General features: G+C 37.3%; 1 protein-coding gene across 4 annotated transcripts; it reads left to right on the top strand.

Annotated features, from left to right (window-relative positions):
• The first annotated feature begins 6 nt into the window (after window positions 1-6).
• SERAC1 (serine active site containing 1) lies at window positions 7-27,396 on the top strand. Of its 4 annotated transcripts, XM_027689072.1 has the most exons (18): window positions 42-65; window positions 3,312-3,403; window positions 3,933-4,069; window positions 4,755-4,791; window positions 5,122-5,258; window positions 5,564-5,653; window positions 6,556-6,687; window positions 8,630-8,751; window positions 10,751-10,879; window positions 12,230-12,343; window positions 13,937-14,099; window positions 16,791-16,941; window positions 17,737-17,878; window positions 18,646-18,746; window positions 21,733-21,830; window positions 22,365-22,547; window positions 23,031-23,174; window positions 25,113-27,396. In XM_027689072.1, exons 3-18 carry the CDS (start codon window positions 3,970-3,972, stop codon window positions 25,247-25,249), a joined length of 1,980 nt encoding a protein of 659 aa, XP_027544873.1. In that variant the 5' UTR covers window positions 42-65; window positions 3,312-3,403; window positions 3,933-3,969; the 3' UTR covers window positions 25,250-27,396. The 4 variants fall into 4 exon arrangements, with proteins under 4 accessions (XP_027544892.1, XP_027544873.1, XP_027544898.1 ...); XM_027689091.1 differs by lacking the exon at window positions 3,933-4,069 and having other exon boundaries at window positions 7-65; XM_027689097.1 differs by lacking the exons at window positions 42-65; window positions 3,933-4,069 and adding an exon at window positions 2,261-2,277.
• Window positions 27,397-27,440: the final 44 nt, after the last annotated feature.

Here is a 27,440-nt window from a genome sequence, read left to right as displayed (position 1 = left end):
CGCCCGCGGGTTGGCGTCACCGGGCGCGCGGACGTCGCCACCGGGGGCGGCGGCGGAGGCGGAAGGTGGGAGCTGCGCTGCTGGAGCGGGGTGGGGGCATGGCGGCCGGGACACGGGGACGGGCGAGACACGGGGGGCGTCTCGGGGTAGCAGGTTGTTTTGTTTCTGAACCCCTTCGGAAAGAGGCACAGAGCCACCCCCGTGTACGTGTTTCATCGTCTAAAATTGCGGTGGTGTTTGTTGTGTTTTTTTTTAAATAAGCCCCGGTGGCACAGTCCCGAGGCAGCGGCGCCCCTGCCCCACGGTAGGTTCGTGACAGGCAGGTGGGCACCGCACCCGCCGGTGCGGGAGGGGGCTCGCAACTGCCCGGACCAGCTGTGAAACAGGCTGCAAAATGGGTCCTTTCGCGTTATATTTGCGTATATCCCTAAGCATAAAATCCTCAGTATGAGCCGGCAATGTGCGCTCGCAGCCCAGAAAGCCAACCCAAATCCTGGGCTGCATCAAAAGGAGTGTGGCCAGCAGGGCGAGGGAAATGATTCATCCAGCTCTGGGGCCCCCAGCGTAAGAAGGACGTGGACCTGTTGGAGCCGGTCCAGAGGAGAGCTGCGAATTTGCTAAGAGTACTGGAGCACCTCCCCGTCAAGACAGGCTGAGAGAGCTGGGGCTGTTCAGCTTGGAGAAGAGAAGGTTCCATGGAGATCTCATAGCAGCCTTAAAGGATCTGAAGGGGCCTGCAGGGAAGCTGAAGAGGGGCTCTCCATCAGGAACTGTAGTGATAGGACAAGGAGTAATGGGTACAAAAGAAAAAGGAGAAATTTAGTTTAGATATTAGAAAGAAATTCTTTACTCTGAGGGTGGCGAGGCACTGCAACAGGTTGCCCAGGGAGGTTGTGGGTGCCCCAACCTTGGCAGTGTTCAAAGCCAGCTTGGAAAAGGCTTGAGCAACCTTTTGCTCAAGGTATGGGAGGTGTCCCTGCCCATGGCTGGGGAGTTGAGACTAGATGATCTTTAAGGTCCAATCGAAGGTCCCTATGATTCTATGTGCACTCTTGGACCTGAACAGAGGCTCCTGGCAGCAGAGAAATGGCACTCATTTTGGCTTCCTGTGTTTGCAGGTGCTTGTTTCAGATTCAAGTAATTGTGGCACCTGCTGTCACTGAACCACATGTTTATTGCAGTTGTAGACTCTGGCTAGGGAGAAGAATAAATGCGTGTTATTCTGTGAATAAAGGTAGTAAAGGAACTGCCATCAGACAGAGTTTGGAGGTGGGAGAGGTGTCTCTAGAGGACTGATTATCAGTGTCTTCAGAGTGTATCAGAGTGTTGTGTACTCTGCTGAAGTGCATGGATAAGCACAATGTTGAAATGACGGAAGTCAAAAAGTAGTCTCCTGGCAGTGATTGTGGGAGTGCTGGGGTGATACTGACGTTTTTCAAAAATGCCCCAAACACAAACAAGAGACAAGTGAAAAATCAAAACTTTTGGGGAAATGACAAAAGAGGAAGACACATTAATGGAAGGAAACAAACAGAAACCCCTTGTTTAGAGGAACTGGACACTGACAATAAAAGTGATATAAGCGTTTTTCTTGGTCTGTAGAGATTATCTTAAATTCAGGGAGCTTATCAGGCTCCCGTGTTTCAAGATCAGATTTACACAAGGGACATATTATCATTTTGAGTTGTGATTGTGGTGATATAGACCTAATTTGTTATTTAATAAGAATGACTATGTTTCCAACATAAGAATTTGATTGATATGGGAGAGATATTTTTGTGGTTTTAAATCCACTTAAACACATCAACTCAGTATTTCAGTTAGTATAAATGCATCAACGCAGACACTAAAATTTCACTTACAAAATACAAGTTTCATGTTACTGCTGCAGTGTATGCAAAAACTATTTTTTTGCATATTTTTGTGATTATTACATTTCATATTCTTTCTGGGTTTTTCTATAATGCTTGTGCTAAAAATACTACATGTTCTGTCAACTAAGACTTGAGAGGAGGTCTTTGTCAGAAGTAACATGCTGTTGTGGGTTGCCAAAGCCAGTTTTTAAATTTTCCTAATTTAGACAAGTTTTTCTTATATAAAGAAGGTGTAAAAGCAGTAACTTTTGCTAATACATAAAATGGTAAGTATGTGTGAGTGGTAGGAACAGGAATTGGTGCTTTTGTCTGGCCTAAATTGACTTGGTTAAGATACAGCCTTGATCAGTGGGCTAAAGTGCATAGTCCCTCATGAATAGTCCCACTTGTTAAAAGAGTCAAGGTAATATCTAGAAAGTGTATGGAAGTTACAGCAAATTTTTCGTAACTCATCTTCCTGCCTGTAAAACCAGGAAAATTGAGTGCCTTGCATCATATATATTAGAAGAATATTTCATATTTCTGAAGGACTTTCATACTACCTTCATGAAGACTGCTACTGTCAAGAAAATTCATGCTTGCATTGGCTTGCCTGTACATTCAGAACTTTGGTAGTTCTAATATATGTATGTTTGTGACTTCGAAAAAAAATCTAGTTTGATTTCAGCATTCAGTGAATATAGTGCAGTTATTCTGTTGGTATCCTGTGGCTTCATAATGTTGAATTGCTAAGGTCTTAATTTTAGAAGGAGTTCTCTTCTTCGTGACTCAGGCTAGATTCTCGTTCTTTTGCACGTTAGAACCTTTTCAGAATGAGATGCATGTTTTACCTGTAAGCATGCCCTGTGAGTTTCATGAGCCCATGAAGTCAGAGCATTTGAGAAACAGTACTAATTTTTAACAACCGTAGAGGTTTCACATTCTTTAAGTATTGGTTAGATTTGCCATTTAAAGCCAAAAATATGTAGTAGTTCCTTGAGCCTTGTTAATCAGAATGAAAGACTTACTTGCTAACACAATCAATTATAAACTTTAAAAGCAGTTGGTTGCTGAGTTGTATTAAAGTGCATGTCATATAGAGTAATGTCTTGATGGAGACATGAGTGTATCTGGTATTTTAGGGGGAGTTACTAAGAAGTAGAAAAGGAAATTTAGAAGCAGAGAAGTTAATTGGAAATACATACTAAAATCAACAGTAACACATAATTGATGAAAAACTGCTTTAAACTTTTCTTGTAATTGAAATGCAGCCCATTAAATTAAGGAGTTTATAGATTTTTTTAATTGGAGTGCTTTATAGGGAGTAAAAGGACACAAGTATGGTTTATTGTGACATTTGCTATCATGACCTTTTCTGTAAAAAGACAGGGAAAAACTGCTGCAGGTTTTCTGCTGTAATTCTCAAATCGATCATTACTTTTTTTTTTTAATACACAGAATGTCAGTGTCTGCTTACTGTATATTTTGCTACAGACAAATAGGAACCTCAGGTTCAGCCACAAAAACACACCTACCCTGGAATGATATCAGTAAGTACAGTTCATTATGTATTGATCTGAAGTGTTAATAAAAAAGAATGGTGTGATGTCATGCATTATTTAGAACTAAAGTTCTAGATCCCTGAAGACTTTGTGATTAAAAGCTCCTATTAACCTATAGTGTCTATCTGCGTCTGACCTTGCTTTGCATAATGATTTGTAAAATGACACCAGCAGATTATTTGGGAACAGATACAAACATGATGGGAGGTCCTCTCCTTACTAAATGTGGTCTCATTAAACTATCTTAAACTCCGCTTGTATCTGATTTTTTTGGTAACTCTAGAGCCATGAAATAATTACGTCAGTAAACGGGGAATAAAGTTTGTTTCTATTATTTATTTTATATTGTGATATTAATTCTGCAGTCTTTCTTGCTTAGTCTCTGCTTTCTTTGGTGCTTTCTGCATAGAATGACAATTCTTACAAAGTTTATTTCTGAGCATTAAAGATAGGATATTTCAATTTCTGCTCTACAGGAAGCATTGCATTTTTTTTCTTTTTCAAACTTCTCTGCCAGTTATTTCTTCAACATGTAGCTGCTGCCTCTTGTCTGCATGCCAAATTCTTATGGTCTCACAAAGACGGAAGCTGGTAGCAGTGGTTGTGGGGCAAATCTCCCAATTCATGCTGAGGAAAAGAAATTATTCATGATAGGTGAGATGGGTTCCATTGGGTTTGCTGCTACTGGTAATGATAAAGAGTTTCTCTGTGTAGAGGTCCTTATTCAGATAATCAGATCAATGTGGTAGGGACAAAATAGCTGAAATCTGACAGGAATCGTTAGACTTAAAAGGAAAATTGTTGCAAGTAGCATGTGTTTATTAGCTGTTTGCTTTATAAATTAGATTCAATGGAATTATTTTTAAAAATAATTTTCTTATGGAGACTCTGCAGGACTTTTCAAAGAATGTACGTACTCCTGTATGCAGTAATATACATTGAAGATATAGCTACACCATGTAAGAAAAAATTAACTTTTTAAAATAATTTAGAGTTCAAAATGATTGCTAGTGATACAGGCAGAGAAAGTTTACTGTTGATTCCTGCAGCTGAGCAATGAATACAATTGAGAGGTAGCAATACTCAAAGTAAATAGCACTGGCAGGATACATGTTTTATCGTCTTGCTTAGGAGAGCAGGAAATTCTAATCAAGTAATGTTTTCTCTGGTTGTAAATTTTGGTTGATGATTTCCTGAAAGGTGGAGAGCAATAGAAAAATTTTTAAAAGCTTATTCTTAGTGGCTGGTGTTCTTACTGTCCGATAATCAAATGGTAATTATGTTAATATTGAGGTGATGCACACAACTTTGTTTGACATGAGTTTTTCATTTTTTCAAGGAAAAATTGCAAAGGTAACTGGATCGCTTGTACTAGGGTAAGTTGTAACTGACAAGCATATAAGTAATTTTTGTATACAGTTAAAAGTTTAATTTGTGTATCTCTCAAAAAATATGACAATTTCAGGGATATTGTCCATTCCACCACAATAGACATGGTGGAATATGGCTTGGAAGCATAATTTCTGATAGTTATTACTTATTTCAAGTATTTTATAGCCTTTTCTCTACTTCGTGAAATGAAAATAATTTGCAGACTATTATGTATGTGGTAAAATCTGGATGATTTATAGCAAAGTGATTGTTAACTCTTTTTGCCATCGTATTTTTTTAGTTAATATTCATGTGCAGTTCTCTTTTCTTTAAAGAGGTTTTGTATTCATTACATATGAAGTCCTGTCCTTAAATAAGTTGCTGCAAATTGATACTCAAGCTCTACATCAAGAAAAACTTAAATCATATGTATACGTACGTACAGCTTCTCTAAATCCAAGTGAATATCAAGGTAAGGTGCATAATTGTTTGCGTTTTAAAAACAGAATTTTAAGAGAATAGAATGTTTCTGGAAGTCACCCTTATATAATAAGGAAAGTTATATTTCCTGAGATCTGTTATCAAAAATTGTCACCAAATTTATTTTAGTTGGTGACTGATTTTTTTTTTTAAGATTGTTCTTTCTATACATAGTTCTCTATATATGAGATAATTTTCTTTATATATGTCCATATGTATATGTGTGTGTGGTTTTTTTTATATATTTACAAGGGAACTGTCTTTCAGACTTCCAGTAATACAAAAATATTCTTGTAGGGATCACATACAAAGCCAGAAAAGAAATCCATAAAGCAGTGAGGAAAATTCTAGAAACTGAAGCTAAAATATTCCGGAGACCTTTTAATGGTAGGTATTGAAAGCATGAGTTTATCTATGATTATTGTTTTTTAATAGTGGGAAGTAGGGCTTTTAGAAAGTAAAATATTTTTTTCTCACAAACTTAACATGTTCTTTTCTGTTTGAAACAGTGATAATATAATTTATAATTTCTATATTAATGTGGATTATCGGTTGTCTATTTTCTATGTATTAAAACCATTCTTTTTCTTAAAGTAAACAAAAGCAATGGTTAAGAGGAGATTTGAGGGTTGTTTTGTTCCTGTTTCAGAAGAGATTTAAAGCTTAAGATACCAGGCCAATATTTGATACCCGTTTTGTGTACAAAAGGTATTTGTGGGATTAAATACTCTCAAAATCTCATTATAGAAAAGTATGTTATGTTTTCATCAGAATTGATAATATCAACTGAAAGCAGCACAGTCTATTTGTAAGTGTCACTGCTTTTTAGAGTAATTTACAATAAGAACTTCAATTTTTATAAGAAATTGTGTTCCTGAGGCATACTGTCTATTCTCATTTAACTGTCTGTTAAATAATTATAACAATATGCACCTCATATGAAATGTCATGTCATCCTATGAAATTAATTGTTCCAGGTCAGAGCCTCAAAAGTTGCTGGTAATTCTGGTTGATAAGTGCCAGCCAGGGGTTGTCACATATATTTGAAATATCAACTTGGTGCCACTAAAATGAATTAAACCCACCCTTTAAGGATCAACATTTTACTGATGTCATTCTGTGATTGTTTATTGTACTAATTTAATATTAAAACATTACACTCTAAATTACTGTTAATAACTAATATTCAGATATCAAAAGAAATGTATTTCCTTACTCAACAAATAGCAACGTGACTGTTAAAATGCTCATTATTAATAACTTGTGTTTCATTTGTTTCTTGTTAAAAGAACAATTCAGTACATTTGATGGAGAAGAGCATGAATGTGCCTTATGGCTTCTCTTAAAGAGAACTCAGTCAGAAGACAAAATGGTCCGACTGCAGGCTGTACAAGACCTGGCAAGCAACAGTCACTGGCGTGGTAATGTGTGCTGATGTAGCCTAATTCATCCCAGAAATGCAACAAAGTCTCAGTTAGCTGTTCCAAGTCTGCTGCCAATATGAAGAAAAGCTAGTAGCTGCAAGAAGCATAAATATGCTCTGAAATTTGGTCTAAAATGTGGGGGAGTTATTTACATTTCAAGTAGCTGTTGTTTCCTAACACCCTGACACAGAGTGTTTGTTCTGCAGTGCAGGCCTCTCTCTGTTTCCCACCAGAGAATTCCAACCATTGCTGTGTTGTGGGAGAGCAGTTCATGCTCCTTATTCCTAGGGTTTTCTGTTGGGACTGCTAACACAGTCACAAGTTGTGGCAGTGATTTTTTTATAAGGCTCTGTAGGAGTGAGTTTAAAGCCATGGTTAAGTTGATAAAAATTGGTTAGGAGCTGATATGTAATAATGACAAACCAGAGGTAAAGGACTTGTACGTGTAAACATTATTTGTAAGCCATTTTTTGTCCTAGTTATTATTTAGTAGTAATATGTTCACCCTGTTGCTCTAGCAAAAAATATCCTTGAAACCCCAAGGGGAGGTGTGTGTGTATGTGTATATGCGTGTCATTCTCCTCGCTCCATCACTAGGCCACATAAACTAGGTGACATTCTGTTCTGGATTCTCATTAGTCTGGTAATTCAGTCAGTTGAGGATCTCTCACTCTTCCAATGCAACTGCAAGCCATGGGATATATTTTGTTTCAAATTGGCTCTTTAAAAATCTCATTAATTTCCATGGGTAATTTACATCAACAAATTGTGTTTGAAAACATTTGAAAGCTAGGATGTACCAAAACTGAAGCTTTGTGTACTAGTTTAGTGTAACTGTCTGGTGTTTGTAGGAAAATACTGTCTGTTAGCGGGTGATCTCAGGATCTCAGAGCACAGGATATCCAGTATTAGGAATTTAGCTGCTTTTTGTTATCTCCCTTTCTCTGTAGTGCTCACTGTTGTAGTATTTGGACATTTCACAAACACTAATTGTTCTTGCCAACTGCCTTATGAGGGAAACAGGCTTTTTTTTAACCTGATACTTCAAAATGGAGTCCAAGAAAATTTAAGATTGAAAGTATGTGCTAACTTTTCACAGCTAGAACCAAAGTGTTCAGCTTGTCCAAAGCACAGCTCCAGTGAATTCAGTTTGCAGGTGTAAGTGATCTACACTGAAGAAAAAATATGGCCAATCTGTGACGGTGAAAATTATCTTTTAAATGGCTTGTCAGTTTTGTTCTAGAATTGAATAACAGTAACAAGAATAGAAGCAAATTTTTATTTTCTTTCCCTTCAGTTTGCCACTGAATTGCAGTATGTAATTTTCAATTTTTCCAGCTATAAAGTAAGTAGGTTTTGGAAAGGAAGAGTAGTTGCTCTTTAAGTCTGCTTTCCCTTCAGTAAAGAAACTGAAAGTCTCTCTTGTATTTTCATTAAGGAAGGGCTACTTAAAACTGTACTGTGCTATCAATTTTATTGAAACGTGACTTTTTGTAACATTTGAAATTTGGGGTGATCTCTCTGCAGTATTTGGATTTAAGGCTCTGGTTTTTAATAATGTATGCAGAAGAGTATGCATGATGCCTTTTAAATTTTAACTCAAGCTTGGGTTTGTAGTCCTTGTATTCCTTTCACAGTGGCAATACTGAACATTTGCTTTTGCTTGTGCTCAAATTATATCTGAGGACCTATGTCAAACTGGTCTATAATGAACAGTTAGTGCCCAAGTGTGTTTCAGTTCAGCGTAGTGCTGATCTAACATCTGCAGTTTTTAACTTCTGGAATTTGTGGTTACAAAATCAGAACTTGTTTAAGTAGATTGCAGAGGGGTGATTCTTTTTTCAAGTGTATTTACAAAGTAGATCAGAAACTTAATTTAAAACCAAGTGAAATGTTTAAGGTTAGTTTTAACCCTAACATTGAAATTCTCGTATGACAGATTATCAATATGGTACAGTTGCTCAAACCTGTGATCAAAGGACTGCTATAGGTTTGGCTCGATCCAAAGGTGTTGACCTTCGCTTTTTCCTGCCTCCACCACCATTGCCAAAAATAAAGACTGTAAGTAAATGAAAAGTAGGTATTAGATGATTCTTAGTTGCTTATTTGTTTTTACTGCTTTTGTCGTTATTGTTTGTTGTTTAGAGTTCTTCTAAAGTAACTAACTAGTAGTAAAATTAAGACTAAAATGTAAGATATGATATACCCTTGGGGTATATCTGCATTAGCGAATGGCATGATGGAAAGAAATAAGGTTGAACACATTGCTCAATTACTGTTCTTGAACTGTATATCCACAGTACATATTTACCAGCAGTGAAGTCTGAACCAGTTACCAGTATGATACACACACTGCTTGTCTGTGCCTAATGGGTAATGTGAAGAAGTCATCCTGGATTGCCTTATTGATCCTGACAGAATCCTACACATAGGTAGTGTTCCTGGAGGCCTTTGCATCCTCAGTGCTGGTGTGGTGCTCTGCTCTAGACCCACCTCTTCATTGCCAGGTTTTGGGTGTCAACAAATCTTTATTGGATAAATTTGGCCTTGGTTTTTCTTTCTAAGGTTATTTTTAAGGGTGTGTATATATATATTATATACATGATGGTCAGAGCAGTCATGCCATTATCAGCTTCTTCAATAAACAGAATTGGCACACAAAGCATAATATATGAGGTGTTTTGTAATGCTTATAGAATGAATACTGACAGAAGTCCCTGTCAGAAACTACCTGTCAGAAACTACCTGTATATGTTAACCAACAAAACTCTGAAACACCAACTTTGATTCATGGTGTTATGCTCAGTTTTTCCTTTCTTATCTTAGGTTATACTAGTATATGGTTGTGCATATATTTTTACAGGAGTATGATTACCAGGTGATTGAAGCTAAGAGTTCCCAATCTACTGCTTAGCAAGTTGAAGCAAATCATTGTGGCAGCTCTGATCATCACAAAAGTCTCCATGTCGGAATGCAACCAGGATTAGAATAACTGTGAATTCCATGACTGTGGGCAAATAGACTTTGTTATTCAACTTTGTTGAATCTATCAGTTGATCTGTGGATTGTTAAACGAACACCTGTATGAATATTTTGAATATAAAAGCTTAAAAGAAATGTTGTCTTTATGTTTTACTAGTAATTTATACATTCATTTTAATGGAGTGTCACCAAAAGCACAGCATCATGAGCTGGTTGAGGAGGGTGATTGTTGCGCTCTACTCTGAGCTGGTGCGGCCTCACCTGAATTACTGTGTGCAGTTTTGGGCACAACAACATAAAAAAGATATAAAGCTATTAGAGAGCGTCCAAATGAGGGCTGTGAAGATGGTGAAGGGCCTTGAGGGGAAGCTGTATGAGGAGCGGCTGAGGCCACTTGGTCTGTTCAGCTTGGAGAAGGGGAGACTGAGAGGAGACCTCATTGCAGTCTACAACTTCCTCATGAGGGGAAGAGGAGGGGCAGGCACTGATCTCTTCTCTTTGGGGACCAGTGACAGGACCCGAGGGAATGGCCTGAAATTGTGTCAGGGGTGGGTTGGGTTGGATATTAGAAAAAGGTCTTCACCCGGAGGGTGGCTGGGCACTGGAACAGGCTCCCCAGGGATGTAGTCACAGCACCAAGCCTGATGGAGTTCAAGAAGTGTTTGAACAAAGCTCTCAGGCACACAGTGTGATTTGTGGGGTGGTCCTGTGCAGGTCTAGGAGTTGGACTTCAATGATCCTTTTAGGTCACTTCCAACTTAGGATATTCTATGATTCTAGGAAAATTACTGTGTAGTTAAGGGTGAACTTTTAAGCTTCCTGTGCCAAGAGGAACATACCAAAGTATGAAGTGTAAAGTATGAAGCTTTTCATCACTTATTTGGTGGTTTTAGAATTACCAGTTTTCAAAGCCTTTACAGATATAACTATTAAAAAGTTGCAGAGCACTTAAGTCCAGGGTTCATATTTTATGGCCTCATTAGTATGGCTGATTCCATTATGTCAAATATTTATTTTCTCTGTGTTTTGCTTCATGCTTTGAACAAAACTAAAAGCTATTTGTGCTTACTTTTTGCAGGATTATCCCATAGAAGATGAGCTTCGCTTGTTGTTAGTATCTTTACCACAGACTGGTCTTGATCCATGTGTTCAGTACTTCACATCTCTTGCTTTACGTGAAAGTAGCCAGACTCTTGCTGCACAAAGGGTGGGTTCCCATCTACAAAGTAGAACTGTTTGGGTTTTTTGTTACTGCAGAGCTCAAAGATATAAACCTATTTCCACATTTTTGAGCATTGTAAGAGGAAGAGAAATACAGAGACTTTGTGACCGCAGAACATAAGCGAAATCTCTTCTAAATACAGACTGTCTGCTTGAAAGCTTGTTTGTGTTTCCCAGCTGTATTAGTCAAAAGATCTAGTGAAAGATTGTATCCTTCAAACCTTCCCATTAAGCAGATATTTCATCATTTTATCCAAAACATTCCTTCCCCTTGTAGTGCTGATAAAGTGATTTTTCACATTTTATCTTACTGTTGTTTGAATTTTCATTTACTGCAGAGATGATTAAACCTCTGTTAAGTCTTACTAGCTAACTAGTATGTTGTTAGCACACCTCAAATAGTAAACTCTGTTATATCACGTGGAAATTCCTCACTGGAACAGATCCCTGTTATCAAACCAGAAATGGAATAGTCTAGTGGTCTGTCTGAACTTGGAAACTAGGGTTCTTCAACAGTGCAACAGCTTCCTTAGTGGCTTTAGGAACATCATTTAAAGTGCCATTATTGCTTAAAAATAATAATTGTAATGCTACTTTCATCCACTCTTTCTTGTGAATTTTATTTTTTATTTAAAAGTTGTGACTTCTTTAATGATCATTATTTTTTTTAAGATGCAATAGCAAACGTGAATTCATTTTAATAGTGATGCTTGTCAGCCTTCATTTGGAGATTTCAAAGTGCAATAACTCTATAGTTCCTATAACAGAGTTATGTGTATTATTTTTATGCTATCACTCCTTCATTTTTTCACAGCCAGAGCTCTTGCTACAAAGTGAGCTTTGGTAAGACACTGCACTTATAGGCATTTTGATTTTTATTGAGGTTATGATGGTCTTTCTGCTGTGTGATTTGAGAGACTGGTTTTCAGAGGCTATGCCACATGTTGGAGACCTTTTTTCCTCCTATTTTCAGTTTTGCAACTATGGAAGTCTAAATTTAGTTTGAGTCTTGCTTTTATCGCTTAAGCAAATGATCTTAAAAGAAGACATTCATTAACAAAATGAAAATCCTACATTTTTCCCTTTATTTATGTTTTGAAGTTAATAGACTATGGAGACTACTGACTGAAAATCTAATTAATATTTCAGTTAAAAACAGTAAATATTTCTGTGGTGTACTGTTGTGTAGTTTGTACATTTTGAAAAGTGCGTGCATGCTGTGCACTCTTTAAAGCCATTTCTATAGATCATTACACACTTAATGATTCAGTTTAGACATCCTTGTTTTATGTAGCTGTTTGAAGTGTGTTATGATTTTTACTGTTTCTCATTTCAGGGAGGCTTATGGTGTTTTGGAGGAAACGGACTTCCATATTGTGAGACATTGAGTAAAATCCCTTCAGAAACAGTGGAACTCTTTTGCTTGCAGGCTTTAGTACAGCATTCTAAGGTAATTTGTCCTTTAAACTACATTTATAAACATTCCTTTCTAATGGTCTCTCATTTATTGGGAAGGAGTTGCCATTTCTTTGTCTCCTACCCCTCACTCCTTTTGTAAAGGTGTTCAGACAACCGAGACTGGTGTGAAACAAAGGCAGTGTAACAAGCTAATTTTTTTTCTCATGGGAAAGTGTATGTAAGTTCTGTTCTTGTTTCTAATTAGCCCTTACAAGTTCTCCTGTAGTATACCTGTGTTTATCTTTCAAGAAGTAAAAGGGCAGCTCTGAGACAGAAAAGCAGGAGAGAATGCCTGAGGTCCGGGTGGCTTAAACGATTTCATCCTATGTGGGGCTACTTCCCACTGACAGCCAAAGTCATTGGAGATGGATATCATGAGGCAACAGTGCTTCCACTCTGCAGCTTCTCAGTAATCGAGATACTGATGATGTGAAATTCTCAGTGCAAAGTATGTGGATTTGTATGAGTCAGTGTACATCAGTTCAGAAAGCTTACAAGCAGGTCTGTTCTTGTGGCTCTTAATCTGACTCTAGTGCCAGGTTTTCACAAAGTAAAATAGCCTCATGAATTCAAACCTTATCTACTCAAAAAGCTCCCTCCTTCAGGGGCCACTGCCTTTGGGCAGACTACTGCACAGCAAGCAGCTAATACAGTGGCCTCCCAGGACCAGTCTGTTCTTTGCAGACACGGATGAAGAGTATGGGAGACTTTTTGTAACAGTGACTCTTCTTGTTTCCTGTTGCTGCACTCCTCTGTGTGCACTTCATTGCTCAGAAGCTAAACCACTGAGAAACAGTGTTGAGAAAACCAAATTGTTATTGATAGTAGAGATGGATAAAGTGCAGTTTGCTGGTATTTCTTTCACATCTTCCATATACAGAGAAGTTCTGACTTAGTCTGGAATGTGTTATATTCCAGATTTTCAGTTTAAGCAACTTGTGACTGTACTCTTTCACGCAAGCTGTGACTCTTGAAAGCCACAGACTTGAGGATATCAGCAGTTTGGTAGCTACCATGCATTTTTAAGCACTGTAGACAATCTGTTCAAGTCATAACCATTTGGCCAATATTGGTAGTTGACACAACTAATTAGCGCATATTCATCTTCTTAGACTAAAATCTGTTGTTGCCCTTAGTATCGATAATGATAGTAGTACTACTTGGAAGTAGAAATACCTTTGGATTTCAGTGCATTTTAGATGGTGGACAGGGAGACACGTGGCTCTGGTTGAGATAATGCTCTAACAAATACAGAATATTGGCCTGTTTCAGACTCTTGAACTTAAGTTGAAATTTGATCATGCCAAGTGGAGAAAATCTCATCTCCCTAAGATGTGGAGGAGAGTAAAGTGATGGTACTCAGTGTTTTCCAGGTTGTCAATTCATAGGAATCAAGCATCTACCATATTAAAATATTTACTTCCTCTTTAACTATGGCATAATAAATTCTAGATTAATGATAATTTCCATGTAATAAGTGCTCTGCATTATATCGGCTCCTTGAAACTCCCTAATCTGTGAATTAACAGCATCTGAAGATGCAGAATATCTAATTATTATCACTGTATTTACTGTATAATGCTAGATTTCTTCTCACTGTGATAAAATTGAAGCTAAAGGAGGCCTTCAGCTACTACAGAGGATATACCAGCTACGTAAAGATTCAGCAAAGATACAGAGGAACATAATTCGCATTATTGGAAATATGGCTTTGGATGAACATCTTCATTCATCCATAGTACGTGCAGGTAAAAGGAAAGCAAATGCGAGTAGTCTGAATGTCAGATTTCTATTCTGAAAATTTCTGAGGATTTGGTGCTTATGTAAAATGAAGAGCACCATGGTAGTGGTGTGGGTTTTATATTTGCGGGGCTGGGGAGGTGTTGTTCAGGTTTTTTAACACAAAAAATGTAGACTGTTTAGATGGTTTTGATTAAGAACTCCTGTTTGCTGTCTAGCCAATGTATGTCAATGAGAGGTGTCCAAAGTCTGATGGATGGTGAAAATTTGGACTTTGTTGATGTTCACATTACTGGCAAAAATCTTTTTCGAGTTTCCTGCTCTTACAGATCATCTACCTTGTACATTTTTTTTTTTAATTTACTGTGTTTTAGTCTTGTACGGGAACAGACCAACTTGCAATCCTCACCTTTTGGAACAAAGTGAAACATGATGCCTTTCCCTCCCTTGTTTTCCTAGTAGTTAAACTACTAACTTCTGCTAAGCTTTTCTCTCATACCCCTTTTTTAATACCCTCTAAATATTACAATGAAAGTTCTGTACCAAATAAATAAATCTCAATGTTTTATTAGAAAATAAATAAATAGAAAATATCAATATGCTGTTGTATAGGTCCAAGATGGTGTCTGCCTTTTAAACACAGTGTGCGTTTTTAATCTCTCTGTTACACAAGGGAGAAGTAGCAAAGGCACAGGAAAAGACTGTGAGGATGATGAAAAATTTGAAATGGCTGTGATATAAAGAACAAATAACTAAACTGAGATGTTTAGTATGGAAAAAAGTGACTGAAAGAGAATACAATGAAGATTTGTAAAATTCTCTTCACTGGCATAGAGAAGGCAAGGAGGGAATGGTCATCTGCTGTTTGTTGTGATGCAAGATCAAAGGTTCTTGCACATTAAATTATAAGGAGACAGAACAAATAAATACATATTTTTCAATATATTGCATGACCAAACTAAAAATTGCCATAAAACATGGTGATAGTTGAAGATTTACAAAGCTCCAAAAAGTGATTAGATAAATTCATTAAAAGAAAAATCCATAAAGTTCTACACATGGAAACCAAGTTGATTGCAGAAAAGCAGAGGGTGTAGAGTAGATTCAGCACTGCATAATTGTCCTTTTACTGCTCTATTCTTCTATTGTTCTGCAACTTCCACACTGCTCACTTCTGAAGAAAGGCAACTGGGCTACAAAGACCTTTGTTCTGAATTGTAGCACCATTCCTAAATTCTTATGATTGCTGAAAGCGTATATGTAGAGGAAGAGATTGAAACAGGAGAGTCAGCAGTTCCCTGGGACAGAGCTCTCAGTACAAAAGGAATTTTAGACAGTGAACCAAACTCCAGAGATGAGCAGTTGGATACTGCTGGTCCAGAGTTGATAAAGCTTCTCTTTTATTGCTGGATGATGCATAAGATGAAAGAACCTCTAAGGCTCTTTTCCATGCAAAAACTGCTGGCACAGGAAGAGGAAGAAAAAGTGATGCATTGTGTAGTAGCTGTAATGGGGTATCTGGAAACAGAAGGATTCTGAACACTATTTTTGACTCTTTGTCTTGGCTCATTTAAGAGAAATGCAAAACCAAAGACTAGTTTTAGTCAAACTAGCTTGGCAGTCTCCATTGTATTTGGAGAACTGAAAGTAGACTTTAGGTAGTATTCTTCTGAAGGAGAACGTGCACAATGGTCAACATATATTCTGCTTAGAAATGTAATTTAAATACATAATTCTTTTTAAAAAATTTGTTTGTTTAAATCAAAACTCAAATGTCAGTTCATTCTCTTCCTTAGTCTACAGTGAACTATCCTGAATTAACAACTTACTGATTATACTAGTAGTAACATAATGTACAAGATTTTGAAACAATGCTCATGAGATATAGTGTTCTTTTTTAAACCAGCCTCCATTTGATAATTTCTCTTCAAGGTTTTCCTTTTGAACTTGACTGTAATGTAATTGTGATTTATAGGCCACTTTTGCTAGCAGCAACAAGATCTATCAGGATTTGAAAGAGACATATATATTTGCGTGTGCACATAAAAGATATTCCTTTGAATTTTTCAGTAGTCTATGAACATCCCCATCCATGTTTAAGAAAATTTTACACTTTAGGTAGAGTATTATAAAGTGTTTGTAAGTCATAGTAGCTATGACTTAAAATTTTATTGACAATTGTATCAAATCTAATTATCATATGTTTCTGTGGTATAAATAGTATAGTATTTTTAGAATAGCAGGGATATTTTAATTCCATAATGAGTTTTTCATACATTGGATTTTAAAATTAGAAATGGTCGTACTACTCTTACAGGGAGCATCAATTTTTTTCACCTACCATTGCTCCTGTAGGTTGTTTTTTATGCCTCTCTTGTGCTTTAAGATTCATTTTCACCATCTTCCTTGCATTTTACCTTTTTCTTCTGAGAAGACGTTCTCCTTCAGATCATAAGCTGAACAGTAGTAAAATACATTGCCTCCTTGCCTCTCTGAATTTTTGAATTTTGGAGATTCCACTTACCTATCTTTGGCTTTCCTCAGGTAAAGAGTGGATTGAAATAATTTATTTTGATGTTACCCTTCTTAAGTTTTAACATCTGTTTTCACAAATATAGTTTAAAGGGTGATGTTTCTGGATTCTTTCATTTGGATGATGTTTCTATTAGTTAACCTGCCGCTTTATTTTCTCAATGTAGGTTGGGTTTCTGTACTTGCTGAAGTAATGAAATCCCCACATATCATTCAGTCTTCTCATGCATCCAGAGCTTTGGCTAATCTAGACAGGGACATGGTGGAAGAAAAATACCCAGATGGCGTTTATGTCTTACATCCACAGTATCGTAGCAGGTAAAGCAGGAGGAGACATTGTAAATGCTGTACTTCGAGTTTCTTGTTATGCTGTTCAGTTACAAAACCTTGGAAGAGTTGAAATCAGAGTGCCGCTGTAGTGATATCACCTGCTCCTCCTGTTCTTTGGTGGATTGAAAGGACTGAATTTACATTCTCAAGTAGAAGAACAACAGAAGTGGTTGGAGTAGTCCATAACCATAACCAAGGGTATCACTGTAATCCATGGAAAAATCCAAACACAAAACATGAGATTAATTACTGCTTTGCATGAGTTGCAACCCTTTAACCTTTGCACTGTATGTCTTGAATACCATGCCTTGTAATTATTCTACTGGCATCAGCACATGTTGGCCTAAGATGCAGTAAATTTTAATCTTAGCTTCTTTAAATAGCAGTTGTGGATCTGGGACTGAAGCAGTCTCGGGTGTGTGCTGTCACTTAGTAGCAGCTATTCCCTGGGCTCATTGGTATTACTCAGATTGCAGTGAAGATCTAATTAGATGATAAAGCTGCATTAATAGTAGCTGGAGGGAAAGCTGGTTTTCATTATAGAAAATTATGATTTGTGAGGTGGGTACTTTCCATACCTCTTTTTATATCTCTTCTAGGTGAATCCCTGGTTTTTGTCTTGATCTGAGTGTACTCTTGGAAATACCATGATATACTGTCCACGAGATAAGAAATCACAAGTAGTGTTAAAAAAAGTGTTTTGGCATCCCTTAGGTTAGAAGTTCTAATTTGCTAAAAGAATATGTACCACATATCTCTTAAAAATTCCTTTTTCTTGATCAGTCAACCCATCAGAGCAGACATCCTTTTTGTTCACGGTCTTTTGGGAGCAGCATTTAAAACCTGGCGACAGCAAGACATTGACAGGCATTTGGATAAAAAGGTCTCAGAAGGTGAAGAGGACTATAGTCAGTGCTGGCCAAAGGTAAAAAGGCAGTAACATTTTTACACATGGTTGCTGTTTTCTCATTAATGAGAGCTGTCCAGAGCATCTAGAAGGACACTGTCTGGCAGATGTCTTTTTTGAATCACATTAGTTGTAATATGTTATACAAGTAGCACTTTCCAAGTTCCTGATAGATTTTTGTTAGTGAGTTGTTTGTTGTTCTTGCAAGGAAAAATCCCTGCTAAGTTTAATGCTCTCAACATCATTTACGTGCTAGTGAAATAGGCGGCCGTGGCTGCTTTCCTTATGCTCTTTTTTTTTTAATGGAATGTTATTGATGAGGAAAAGATATATAAAATTACATTTTAAATTAAGTACCCTTTCTTACATAGGTGTTGAAGTATGTGCAGATTGCTATTTAAGTATTGTTAGTGAATAACTGGTTACTGCTTCAAGTGACTCACACCGGTATAGCCACTGAAGTATCTCTGTAAAACTTGAGCTGATCAGTCCTGTTGGTAATCTTAGTCTTGTTTCACCCAGGAGAGGGAGCCAGGAACACACGAGTTAGAGATCAGTCTTCATCCTTTGCCTACTTTGTGGCTGGGGAACAACCTAGAGTTCCCCAGCATATAATAAGAATAATAATCCAGGTGTAAAATGTATTTGGGGATTAATTGATGAGCGAAAGTCTTGCTTGATATTGTCCCCATAGTAACATCTTTGCTTCCTTGCTGGTAAGTTGCTTGCAAGAGTTTAAGTACCCCAATTATAAGTTCTTTGATTTTGCTTTTCTTTTAATTTAGACATGGCTGGCTTCAGACTGTCCTTCCCTTAGAATCCTATCTGTAGAATATGACACCCATTTGAGTGACTGGAAAGCAAAATGTCCTGTTGAGGCTCACAGGTAACAAATATAGCATCTGCAGTTTGGAGGGGGGGCAGGAGGGAGACCTGTAAAGCTGATCCTTGGAATCACCTAGTGTGAAACAGTGAATTTATCTTGTGTTGCATTGGAAAATCAAATTTGGAAAAAATTAGGAATAGTCATGGTATGCTTAAGTTTTTTTAGCCTCATGAATAGCCACTTCTGGCAACTTCGTGAATTCTTACAGTCCATTCTACTCATGTTTAGGGGAGACTAAATTATGCTATTAGTTAATGTAAATCTTAAGGGGGATATTTCTTGAAGTGACCCTATAATGCTTCATAAGCACAGGAAAAAAATCACTGTACTATGGCTTTGAACTCCTGATAAAATGAAGCATATATTTTCATAGAATTGTTTAGGTTGGAAAAGACCCTTCAGACCATTGAGTCCAACCATTAACCCAGCATTGCCAAGTCCACCACTAAACCATGTCCCTAAGTCACATCTACATATCTTTTTAGTACCTCCAGGGATGGGGACTCAACCACTTCCTGGGCAACCTGTTTCAGTGCTTGACAACCCTTTTGATGAAGAAATTTTTCCTAATATCCAATCTAAACCTCTCCTGGTGCAACTTGAGATTGTTTCCTCTCATCCTGTCATTTGTTACCTGGGCCAAGAGACCAACCCCCAGCTGGCTGCACCCTCCTTTCAGGTAGTCATAGAGATAAGGTCACCCCCCTGGGTCTCCTTTTCTCCAGGTTAAACAACCCCAGCTGCTTCAGCTGCTCCTCATAGGACTTGTTCTCCAGACCCTTCACTGGCTCTGTTGCCCTTCTCTGAACGTGTTCCAGTGCCTCAAAATCTTTCTTGTAATGAGGAGCCCAAAACTGAAGACAGGATTCAAGGCATTGCCTCACCAGTCACTTCTCTCCTCCTGCTGGCCACACTATTTCTGATACAAAGATACTTTGCTCAAAAAGTGTTACTTTGACCCATAAAATACAGCAACTGTATCTGATTTGGTCAGGTAGTGTAATTGTCAGAGGAGTTGCATTTTTGCTGTTGGTGAACTGGGTAGGTCAGAGGAAGATGCAATCATCATGCATTTTCTTCCTGAAAAATAAAAATACTTTGAGCCTGTAAGGGTTCTTTGGCTTGAATGAATTTTAGGCTTAGTAATCATGATCTTTAAATCAGAACCTAAGTCCTTTAAACACTTATGCAGATACTTTAGCACGTAACTAGTACTGTAGATTCAACTTGTGTACTTCAGTGGAGGTGTGTGCATGACTGCTCACAGGTTAGGAATCTGAAAGTGGATTATGTTTTGTGCAGGGAAGAAAAAATTTTTTCAGCATGTGTGTAATAGACTGGGAACTTGCTACTTGTTCATTCCCTCCTCCTTCTGGCTATATGATAGCTCAATGCAATTATTGCATTAAAGAAGACATGTAAGCAGGGAAAAAATAAGGAAGGCATGACTGTTGATATGCTTATTTGAAATGAGGCAGAAAAATGACAGTAAGAAGCATGTGGGTGGTTACAGGTCCAAAGAAGACTGGAAATGGCTTTAAGTTGCACCAATGAAGGTTTAGATTGGATAATAGGAAAAAATTCTTCACTGAAAGGGTTGTCAAACCCTAGAAGAGACTGCCCAGGGAAGTGGTTGTCTCCCCATCTCTGGAGGTGATATGAAGATGTGCAGATATGTCCCTTAAGGACATGGTTTTGTGGTAGACTTGGCAGTGCTGGGTTAGTGGTTGGACTCTATGATCTTAAGGGTCTTTTTCAACCTAAATGATTCTGTGATTCTAAGAAAACTCTATTCCGTGTCTGTCTGAAGTATGCTTAAAGAAATAAACATGTATTTCTTTCACTAAGATTAATGTCTTTTTCATTACAAAATGGAAAATTACATTACCTGCTATTTATGGTCACCCAAGCATAGTATTTGATTATTTTTTAGTTTTATATGTTTAATAATAAATGAAAAATATTGAAGATATTTTTAACTAGCAGGAACAAAGATGTGGCAATATAATCATAAACTTGGTTTGTTTTTAAGTGTATAGTCTCATTCGCTGTTTCAAAAGTGAATTTTTATGCCTCTCTGCTAGCCTAAAACCTATTGTTCAGTTGAAAAGACACATTTGAGTATCCTTTTCATATGTGTTATAAAGCAATTTCTAGTGAGAATGCTGAGACCAATAGAGATGAAGTGAATTATTTTGCACAGTGGTTGCCCCGATATCCTGATGCTTTCATTATCCAAGGACTTTCTGTGTTTGATTCTTGTTACACTGCAAGGCATAATGATGTTGCACTTTCAAGCTTGGATTGAGAATTGGGGTTGGTTTTGTTTTGGTTGTACCACAGATTCATTTTCAGCCTCTAAAATGTAGCTTATCCTTTCCAGAGTTGAGTCTTTTCATTTACAAAGTGGAGATTATTATGCTTTCATACTATTCCACTACAAAGCATTTGGAGATTCTTGTCTGGAAAGTGTAACAGAGATTAGCTGTGATTTTTTTAAATGTGTTGGTTGATCATGCACTTAGTTATTAAGTTTCTGTACCCTGCTCCACATTTGGAGCAATATTTAGCAAAATACATTTTTGTCAGACACTAGGTATGTTCTTGTTGCAAGGAATAAAGTTCATGATGCGTCGATGTTGCTTTCATAAAATGAAAACATCGTTTTGTTACGGTGTGTAAATGAAATTATTTAAAACTCCATAAAACAGTTTGTCAAGCTAAGGGAAATGATTGGTAAGTGAAATTAAAATAAAACTTTCTTGCAAGAGCAAGAAACTGAATTTAGCTCAATTTCTGTTGTCCTTGTGAAGCCAATCTTAAAAAGTTTTTGGCATTTTTCACTGTAGCAACAATAATTAAATAATTATAGTTTCTGTAGCAAATTCACTTTCATAAACACACAGCACTGAAAATTCTTTGTGTTTTAACATTGCCTTTTAACCTATCATGCTTCATTATGCCTGTGTTCATTTTTTCTTTGCAGGAAATCTATTGCTTACAGGAGCAGTGAGCTGCTTGACAAGCTCAAAGCTGCTGGGATTGGAGACAGACCTCTGGTGTGGGTATCTCATAGCATGGGTGGTAAGCATGTTGCCTGTTTGATATAAAGTATTACTTTGACTTTTTATTTCAGAATAAGATGTTAAATTCAGATTGAAATACAATTATTCAAATAGTTTATTTAAAAATTTTGCAAAGACCTAAAAATGAAAAACAGATTTCAATTTTCTTAATGTGTTATACTCAATAGCATATACATTTTGAAACGATTTTTATTGCTGTTTGTTTTTACATGTTGATTTAAAAACTCAGTGAGTTGAAATTCATGTAAATGGAAATCCAGAGGCAAAATTTTCTCCATGATCAGGCATATAGTAAATGTCATTAGCAACCCTTAAAACAAACCAAAATTGGATTTGCATCATTCATTGACATTTTATATTAATGCCTTCTCAGGTTCAGTTAGGTTTTTCTTCAGCTTAATCTTATATATTTGACAATCGAAGGACTAATCAATGAGGCAAGAATATGGTTAATTGTTTCATGGATAATATAGCATGTTCATTATTTTCACAGTGGTTTAAATCCCTGCATTAATTCAGTTTCTGTTGCCAGGTCTTCTAGTCAAAAAGATGCTGGTGGATGCTTCCAAGAATCCAGAAATGGATAAAATTGTAAACAACACCAGAGGAATCATATTTTATAGTGTACCTCACCATGGTTCCCAGCTGGCTGAATATTCTATAAATGCCAGATATCTTCTCTTTCCGTCTGTGGAGGTTAAAGAACTCAGCAAGGGTACGTTCACTTTGCTACCATCTAACAACAGGGAACTCTGCTAATGTGTTCACGAAGCTTTGTTTTTTCCATCCTGTTGTCAGAAAAAGCTGGGTAAAAACAACAAAAACCGCCTTTCTATGTTTTGGGTTGTGTGTTGAATTATTGCAAGTGATTCTGAGTAGCTGTTTCTTTGATTGCAGAGGTGAGGAGAAAAGGGGGAGTCAGAACAAGTTTAAAGAGTAGTTTGGGCCATTCAGCGAAGTAATAACTAACATGTACCAGACCTTGGACTCTTATCTTCCAAACTAATTCTATGCTATGCAGAACTAAACAATTGTTGCATATGGTAACTGGAAAAAAGGGATTACAGACTAAATGCTACTCCTTTTACTGTCATATTAATTTTTCAAAACCAACTCTTTAGCAATGCAGTCTTGCCAGACAAATGCTATAACCTTATGTTCCAGATAACACTGCAAAAATTATGTTGCTCTTTCTTAGATTCTCCTGCACTTAAAGAGCTGAATGATGACTTCTTGTCTTTTGCCAAAGACAAGAAATTTTCAGTGCTGAGTTTTGCAGAAACCTTACCCACGCACATAGGCAGCATGTTAAAACTACATGTCGTACCTTTGGAATCAGCAGGTAAGTCAAATAGCCATTTATTTAATTTTGTATATATTCATGTAAACATCGATAATGAGAAAGGGTTATAAATGTTGTGGTAAAAAGACCTAGAAAAATGCATCTGTTATATGGTGGGGTTTTTTGTTTAAACTTTTGTCTGAGTTTAAACTGCAGTTTCCCTGCTGAGATCTGAAGCAGCTACATTTAGATCTTAGAATAGAAGTTGTTTGTTTTGGTTTTTCTAAATGCAAGTAACATTTGCTTGTTGAAAAAAGCAGCTTAAAACCTGGTCTAATGTTACACTGTTGGAGTCCTTTCCTTTGGAACTATGACTAATTGTGGTTTATATTTGTATAGGTAGGCTGAATAGTGTTTCAGATGCTTCCACAAATTCTAGCTATTTCCTCCTTTAAGAAAATAAGACAGAAAATTAGTAAACTGCTAATGGAGAAAAAAAATTCACAAAACTGGATTTCAGTGTTAAGAATCTTTTAGCACATCTCATATACTCAAGCAGTAGAGTTTTCTTCCTGAAGAGTTTCCTCCATCTTTTTGCCTTTCGTAGGAGGAAGGAAGACCAGACAGTTTTTTCCCTTGCTTTTTTTATGGGCGCTCAACTTAGAGAATTGGTTTAAGTCTTACATTTTTGGGTTTTCATGAAGCAAAACCTTCTTTTGCAGTGCCCAAGGTATCTGTAAGGCCCTGAACAGAAACCATTGCTTTGTTGGGTTTCATATCAGGCTTTCCACCAGCTAAATCTACTAGCTTCAGTCCAAGGTCAGTTGCTCTGAAGAAGGTGAACTGTTTTTCTGAGTCAATATTTAACAGTATTTTCACAGTATGTCTTCTTGAGCAGCAATCGTTTGCAAAAATGTTGCTGATGCAATTTGAGTGGCAAGGACTGAAAAACAGGATTTTGGTTGAGTTTTTTTAGATTTAGCAAAATGAAATTAAAGAGAGGGCTGAATGACAGAGCCCAAATTAATACTGTGTGTGCACTTATAATTTTGTAGCATCTCTCCTCTTCTAGAGATGACACACAATGCAGCATGTGAGCGCTCTTGCAAACCTTTAGAGGGTACATGACAGTTCAGCGGCACGGCACTTGTTCTGTTCAAAACGCAGGCTGACAAGCAGTACACTCCATGTTTCTTGCATGTGTGCTTGAGCACACAAAAGCAAAGCTTCATTCTGCTCTAGTGTAATTTTACATGGTTAAAGATACAGAGTTCAAAGCAAAGTGGAGGATTTTCGAGGTTGCTGAGCGAATAGATAATAAACCGAATTGTGGCAGTCATGGCATGTTAACTGGAAAGTTAGTAGTGATAGCTGTCAGGAAAGAATAAATGCCACAGTGTTAATATTTCTTTTGCCCAGAAATGTGTGTGATGATTGTGGCATATTTCAGGTTCATTCTAGTCCAATTTTTAATCTCCACATGAAAGCATTTTTGTCAGGAATATGGGCAATTAGTGGTGATCAGATTCAAGATACCGTGGATTAAACCCTATCCCTGATCATGTCAATGCTTAAACCTCAGTCACAATTGTGCTGTCCGTCAGGTGCTGGTAAATGAAGTTTTGTGTCATCAAAGTTGTCTACATGAAAAAAATGTCATCATCATGGCTAGGCTTCGCAAACGAAGATTTGGGAAGGGCTCTACCCACGTTTGTTGAAAAAAATGTACATTTGTGTATATCAAACAAAGATAGTAGAACACTGGCCTAATGGTTTACCAGTGTGGATTTTGTGCCCAATGTATAGCTCTGTCTGACCACAGCAGTGTGCATTGATGTTTCTAGCACATTAAAAAATAATGAGGACCAAACAGTTACACTGAAGACAGGAGAAGTTGCTTTTGAGAGAGAAATTGCTAATACAAGATGTGCTTTTCAGTCTAGGTCATCTTACGAACTTTACTAGTTTTTTCTTCTTTTTTTTTTTTCACTCTCCCAGACTTAGGAATTGGAGACCTTATTCCGGTGGATGTTAATCATCTAAATATTTGTAAGCCAAAGAAGAAGGATGCTTTCCTGTACCAACGTACACTGAAGTTCATTCAGGATGTTTTAGCCCAAGAACTTAGAGATTGAATATTTGCTATCCTTGGCTATTTGTGCCCTCTGTTTGGTGTGACACAGAAAGTTCTTATTTGTTAGGGGATCTGCAGAACTACACGAGTGCTATGTCAGTAGTATCTGCGGCTGAATAATTTTCAGTACATCTCCAACTTAGACACCTCTGCAATTTATTTCTAAAATACATTCAAAACAAATATACACCTAGCAGAAAGAAAATGTGTGCCCAAGATATCTTCTTTTAGCAAAAAAACACAAGCTTGCTTTGGAGACAGGTAAATATACATCTGGGACAAAGTCTTATAGAGAGGATCAGAAACAATTAACTGAGGTGATTATTTATTGTGACAAAAAGGCAAAGAAGCTGCCGCAAAGTGTTGGTTTACTGTCTATGCTAAGTAGTCTGACTGGAGCCTGGAGAAACAATATCCAAATAAATGAAGGTAGCATTTTCGTCTAGTGGCCCAGTTAGAGGAGATTTTGTCATTTGCCTTTTCATTTATTAGAGCACCCAGATTTGTCAACAAATATGGCATCTATTTTCTGCATGAGAAAGAGATGGGTTGGTAGGTTGTCTTGCTTAGACAACTGTCATGGTTTTTACCTTGTCTGTTTTACTGAAAACAAAAGAAAAGAAATATTCATTTTCTTGTACATTTCTCTCCTAATCTTAGCAATGTGTGAGATTCTTTCTTTAGGACAGCATGTCTCTGGTCAGACACAGGGCAGTTCTGTGCCTGTTCACAAGGAAGATACAGAACAGAGGCTTAGCTCTTCTGCTTTACTCTTAGGATGTTCTGAGAAGATGGTATACGTTCAAATCCCTGGCTCCTGTTTCTCTTACAGAACCTCTTCTTTAGCTGATTTAAAGAAGAGTATTGAAAATGCTCAGGTGGATTAAGAAAAATGTGGGCCCTGACAAAAAAGCTCATGTTTTAGTAGAGAAAAGTAAAGCAGGGAAAAATTTGGATGATCATAAGGCACCCCTGGAAATGCAGATCACCGCAGATGTTTTGGTTTCTTGGGGCCCAAGTATATTTATTGGTGTAGATACAGAAAAAACCAGCAGTGTTGTCTTATTTGAGTTTGTTTACGTTTAGGGTACCTTAACAGTACTGATGAGAAATCAGTATTTTTAGACAAAAAAATGGCAGTGCACAGTCACTTTTTTGAAGTCTTAGGTAGTTTGCACTGTAGTTAAAAGCAGCCTGGTCTAATTGTGGTCTCTTTCCTTCCTTTCTTTACACCCCCAACCCTCTCTGAAAACAAGCATAGGCTATGATAAGGCTGTATTACCTTTGCTGACCATTTGTTAAGTAAGGCCTGTACTGATGACAGGCCTGGGGTGTCTCCTAACGTCACTTATGTGAGATGGATCTAATGTTACTGGCCTTAAAATTATGAAAGCTACCAGAGAGGTGGGATGCACCTCGTGGTTCTGTGTGGGCTTGGTTCTGATGCCAGTGGGCACTGCAGTCCTGCCAGTCCTGAGGCCACCTCAGCTGTTCCCACTTCAGAGCACTCCAGCCTAGGAAGACACTACATCTTAAAATACACTTCTAGAAGTTGAGCCTTGACATGAGGGGGTCTGGTACTAAAATTCACAAGAGCAGTACAGAGAATGTGCAGCACTACACTGGCAACCCCCCCAACCAAGATGTAGGTAAGAATGCTGCATTGCAGTGTTTCATATAGAAAATGTAACAGACCTGTTGTAATTTCTAAACAGCTTTATCCTTTTTACACTGTGGTTTGACTTCAGTCTAAATATAGTAGTACACTTTGTATTCACAAAGAAGAGAGTATGTGGAATTCATTGTGAATAGACAAGACTTCTAATAATTGACTGCTTGTTTAGTTTGACAAATCTATTGATTTTAGTAGACTTCTTTGGCTTACAGGGATTCAGATCAATGACATTAAACATTAATCTTAGTAAATGCATCTATGTTTTGTTACTGGAACTGGAATTCCTAAGGCAATGTTTTGCTTTTTGTAACTATTTATATATGTGTAACTTTTAAAACTAATATTTGGCAGGTGGGTTGTTGGATTTGCGTTTTTTGTTGGGGTTTTTTTGGAATATAGTAATAACATGTGATTTAAAAAATGTCTTAGATACATTACAACATGTATTAAAGGTTAATGATCTGCCAAATGAATGCTCTGGATCATGTTCACTTTTGTTAAAGTTCTGCATTATGGT

This window comes from Neopelma chrysocephalum, unplaced genomic scaffold, assembly GCF_003984885.1.
Source record: "Neopelma chrysocephalum unplaced genomic scaffold, ASM398488v2 Primary Assembly neopelma1_23, whole genome shotgun sequence".
Lineage (NCBI taxonomy): Eukaryota > Metazoa > Chordata > Aves > Passeriformes > Pipridae > Neopelma > Neopelma chrysocephalum.
Note: the sequence above shows the minus strand (reverse complement) of the source record. Positions and strands in the feature narration are given on the sequence as shown.

Bases quoted from the DNA above. Each gene is read 5' to 3' on its own strand.
- SERAC1 (XM_027689072.1), top strand. From the start codon at position 3,970: ATGCCAAATTCTTATGGTCTCACAAAGACGGAAGCTGGTAGCAGTGGT. The intron at 21,831-22,364 runs GTAAGCATGTTG...TTCTGTTGCCAG, and splicing joins GGTATCTCATAGCATGGGTG to GTCTTCTAGTCAAAAAGATG. The intron at 22,548-23,030 runs GTACGTTCACTT...GCTCTTTCTTAG, and splicing joins GGTTAAAGAACTCAGCAAGG to ATTCTCCTGCACTTAAAGAG.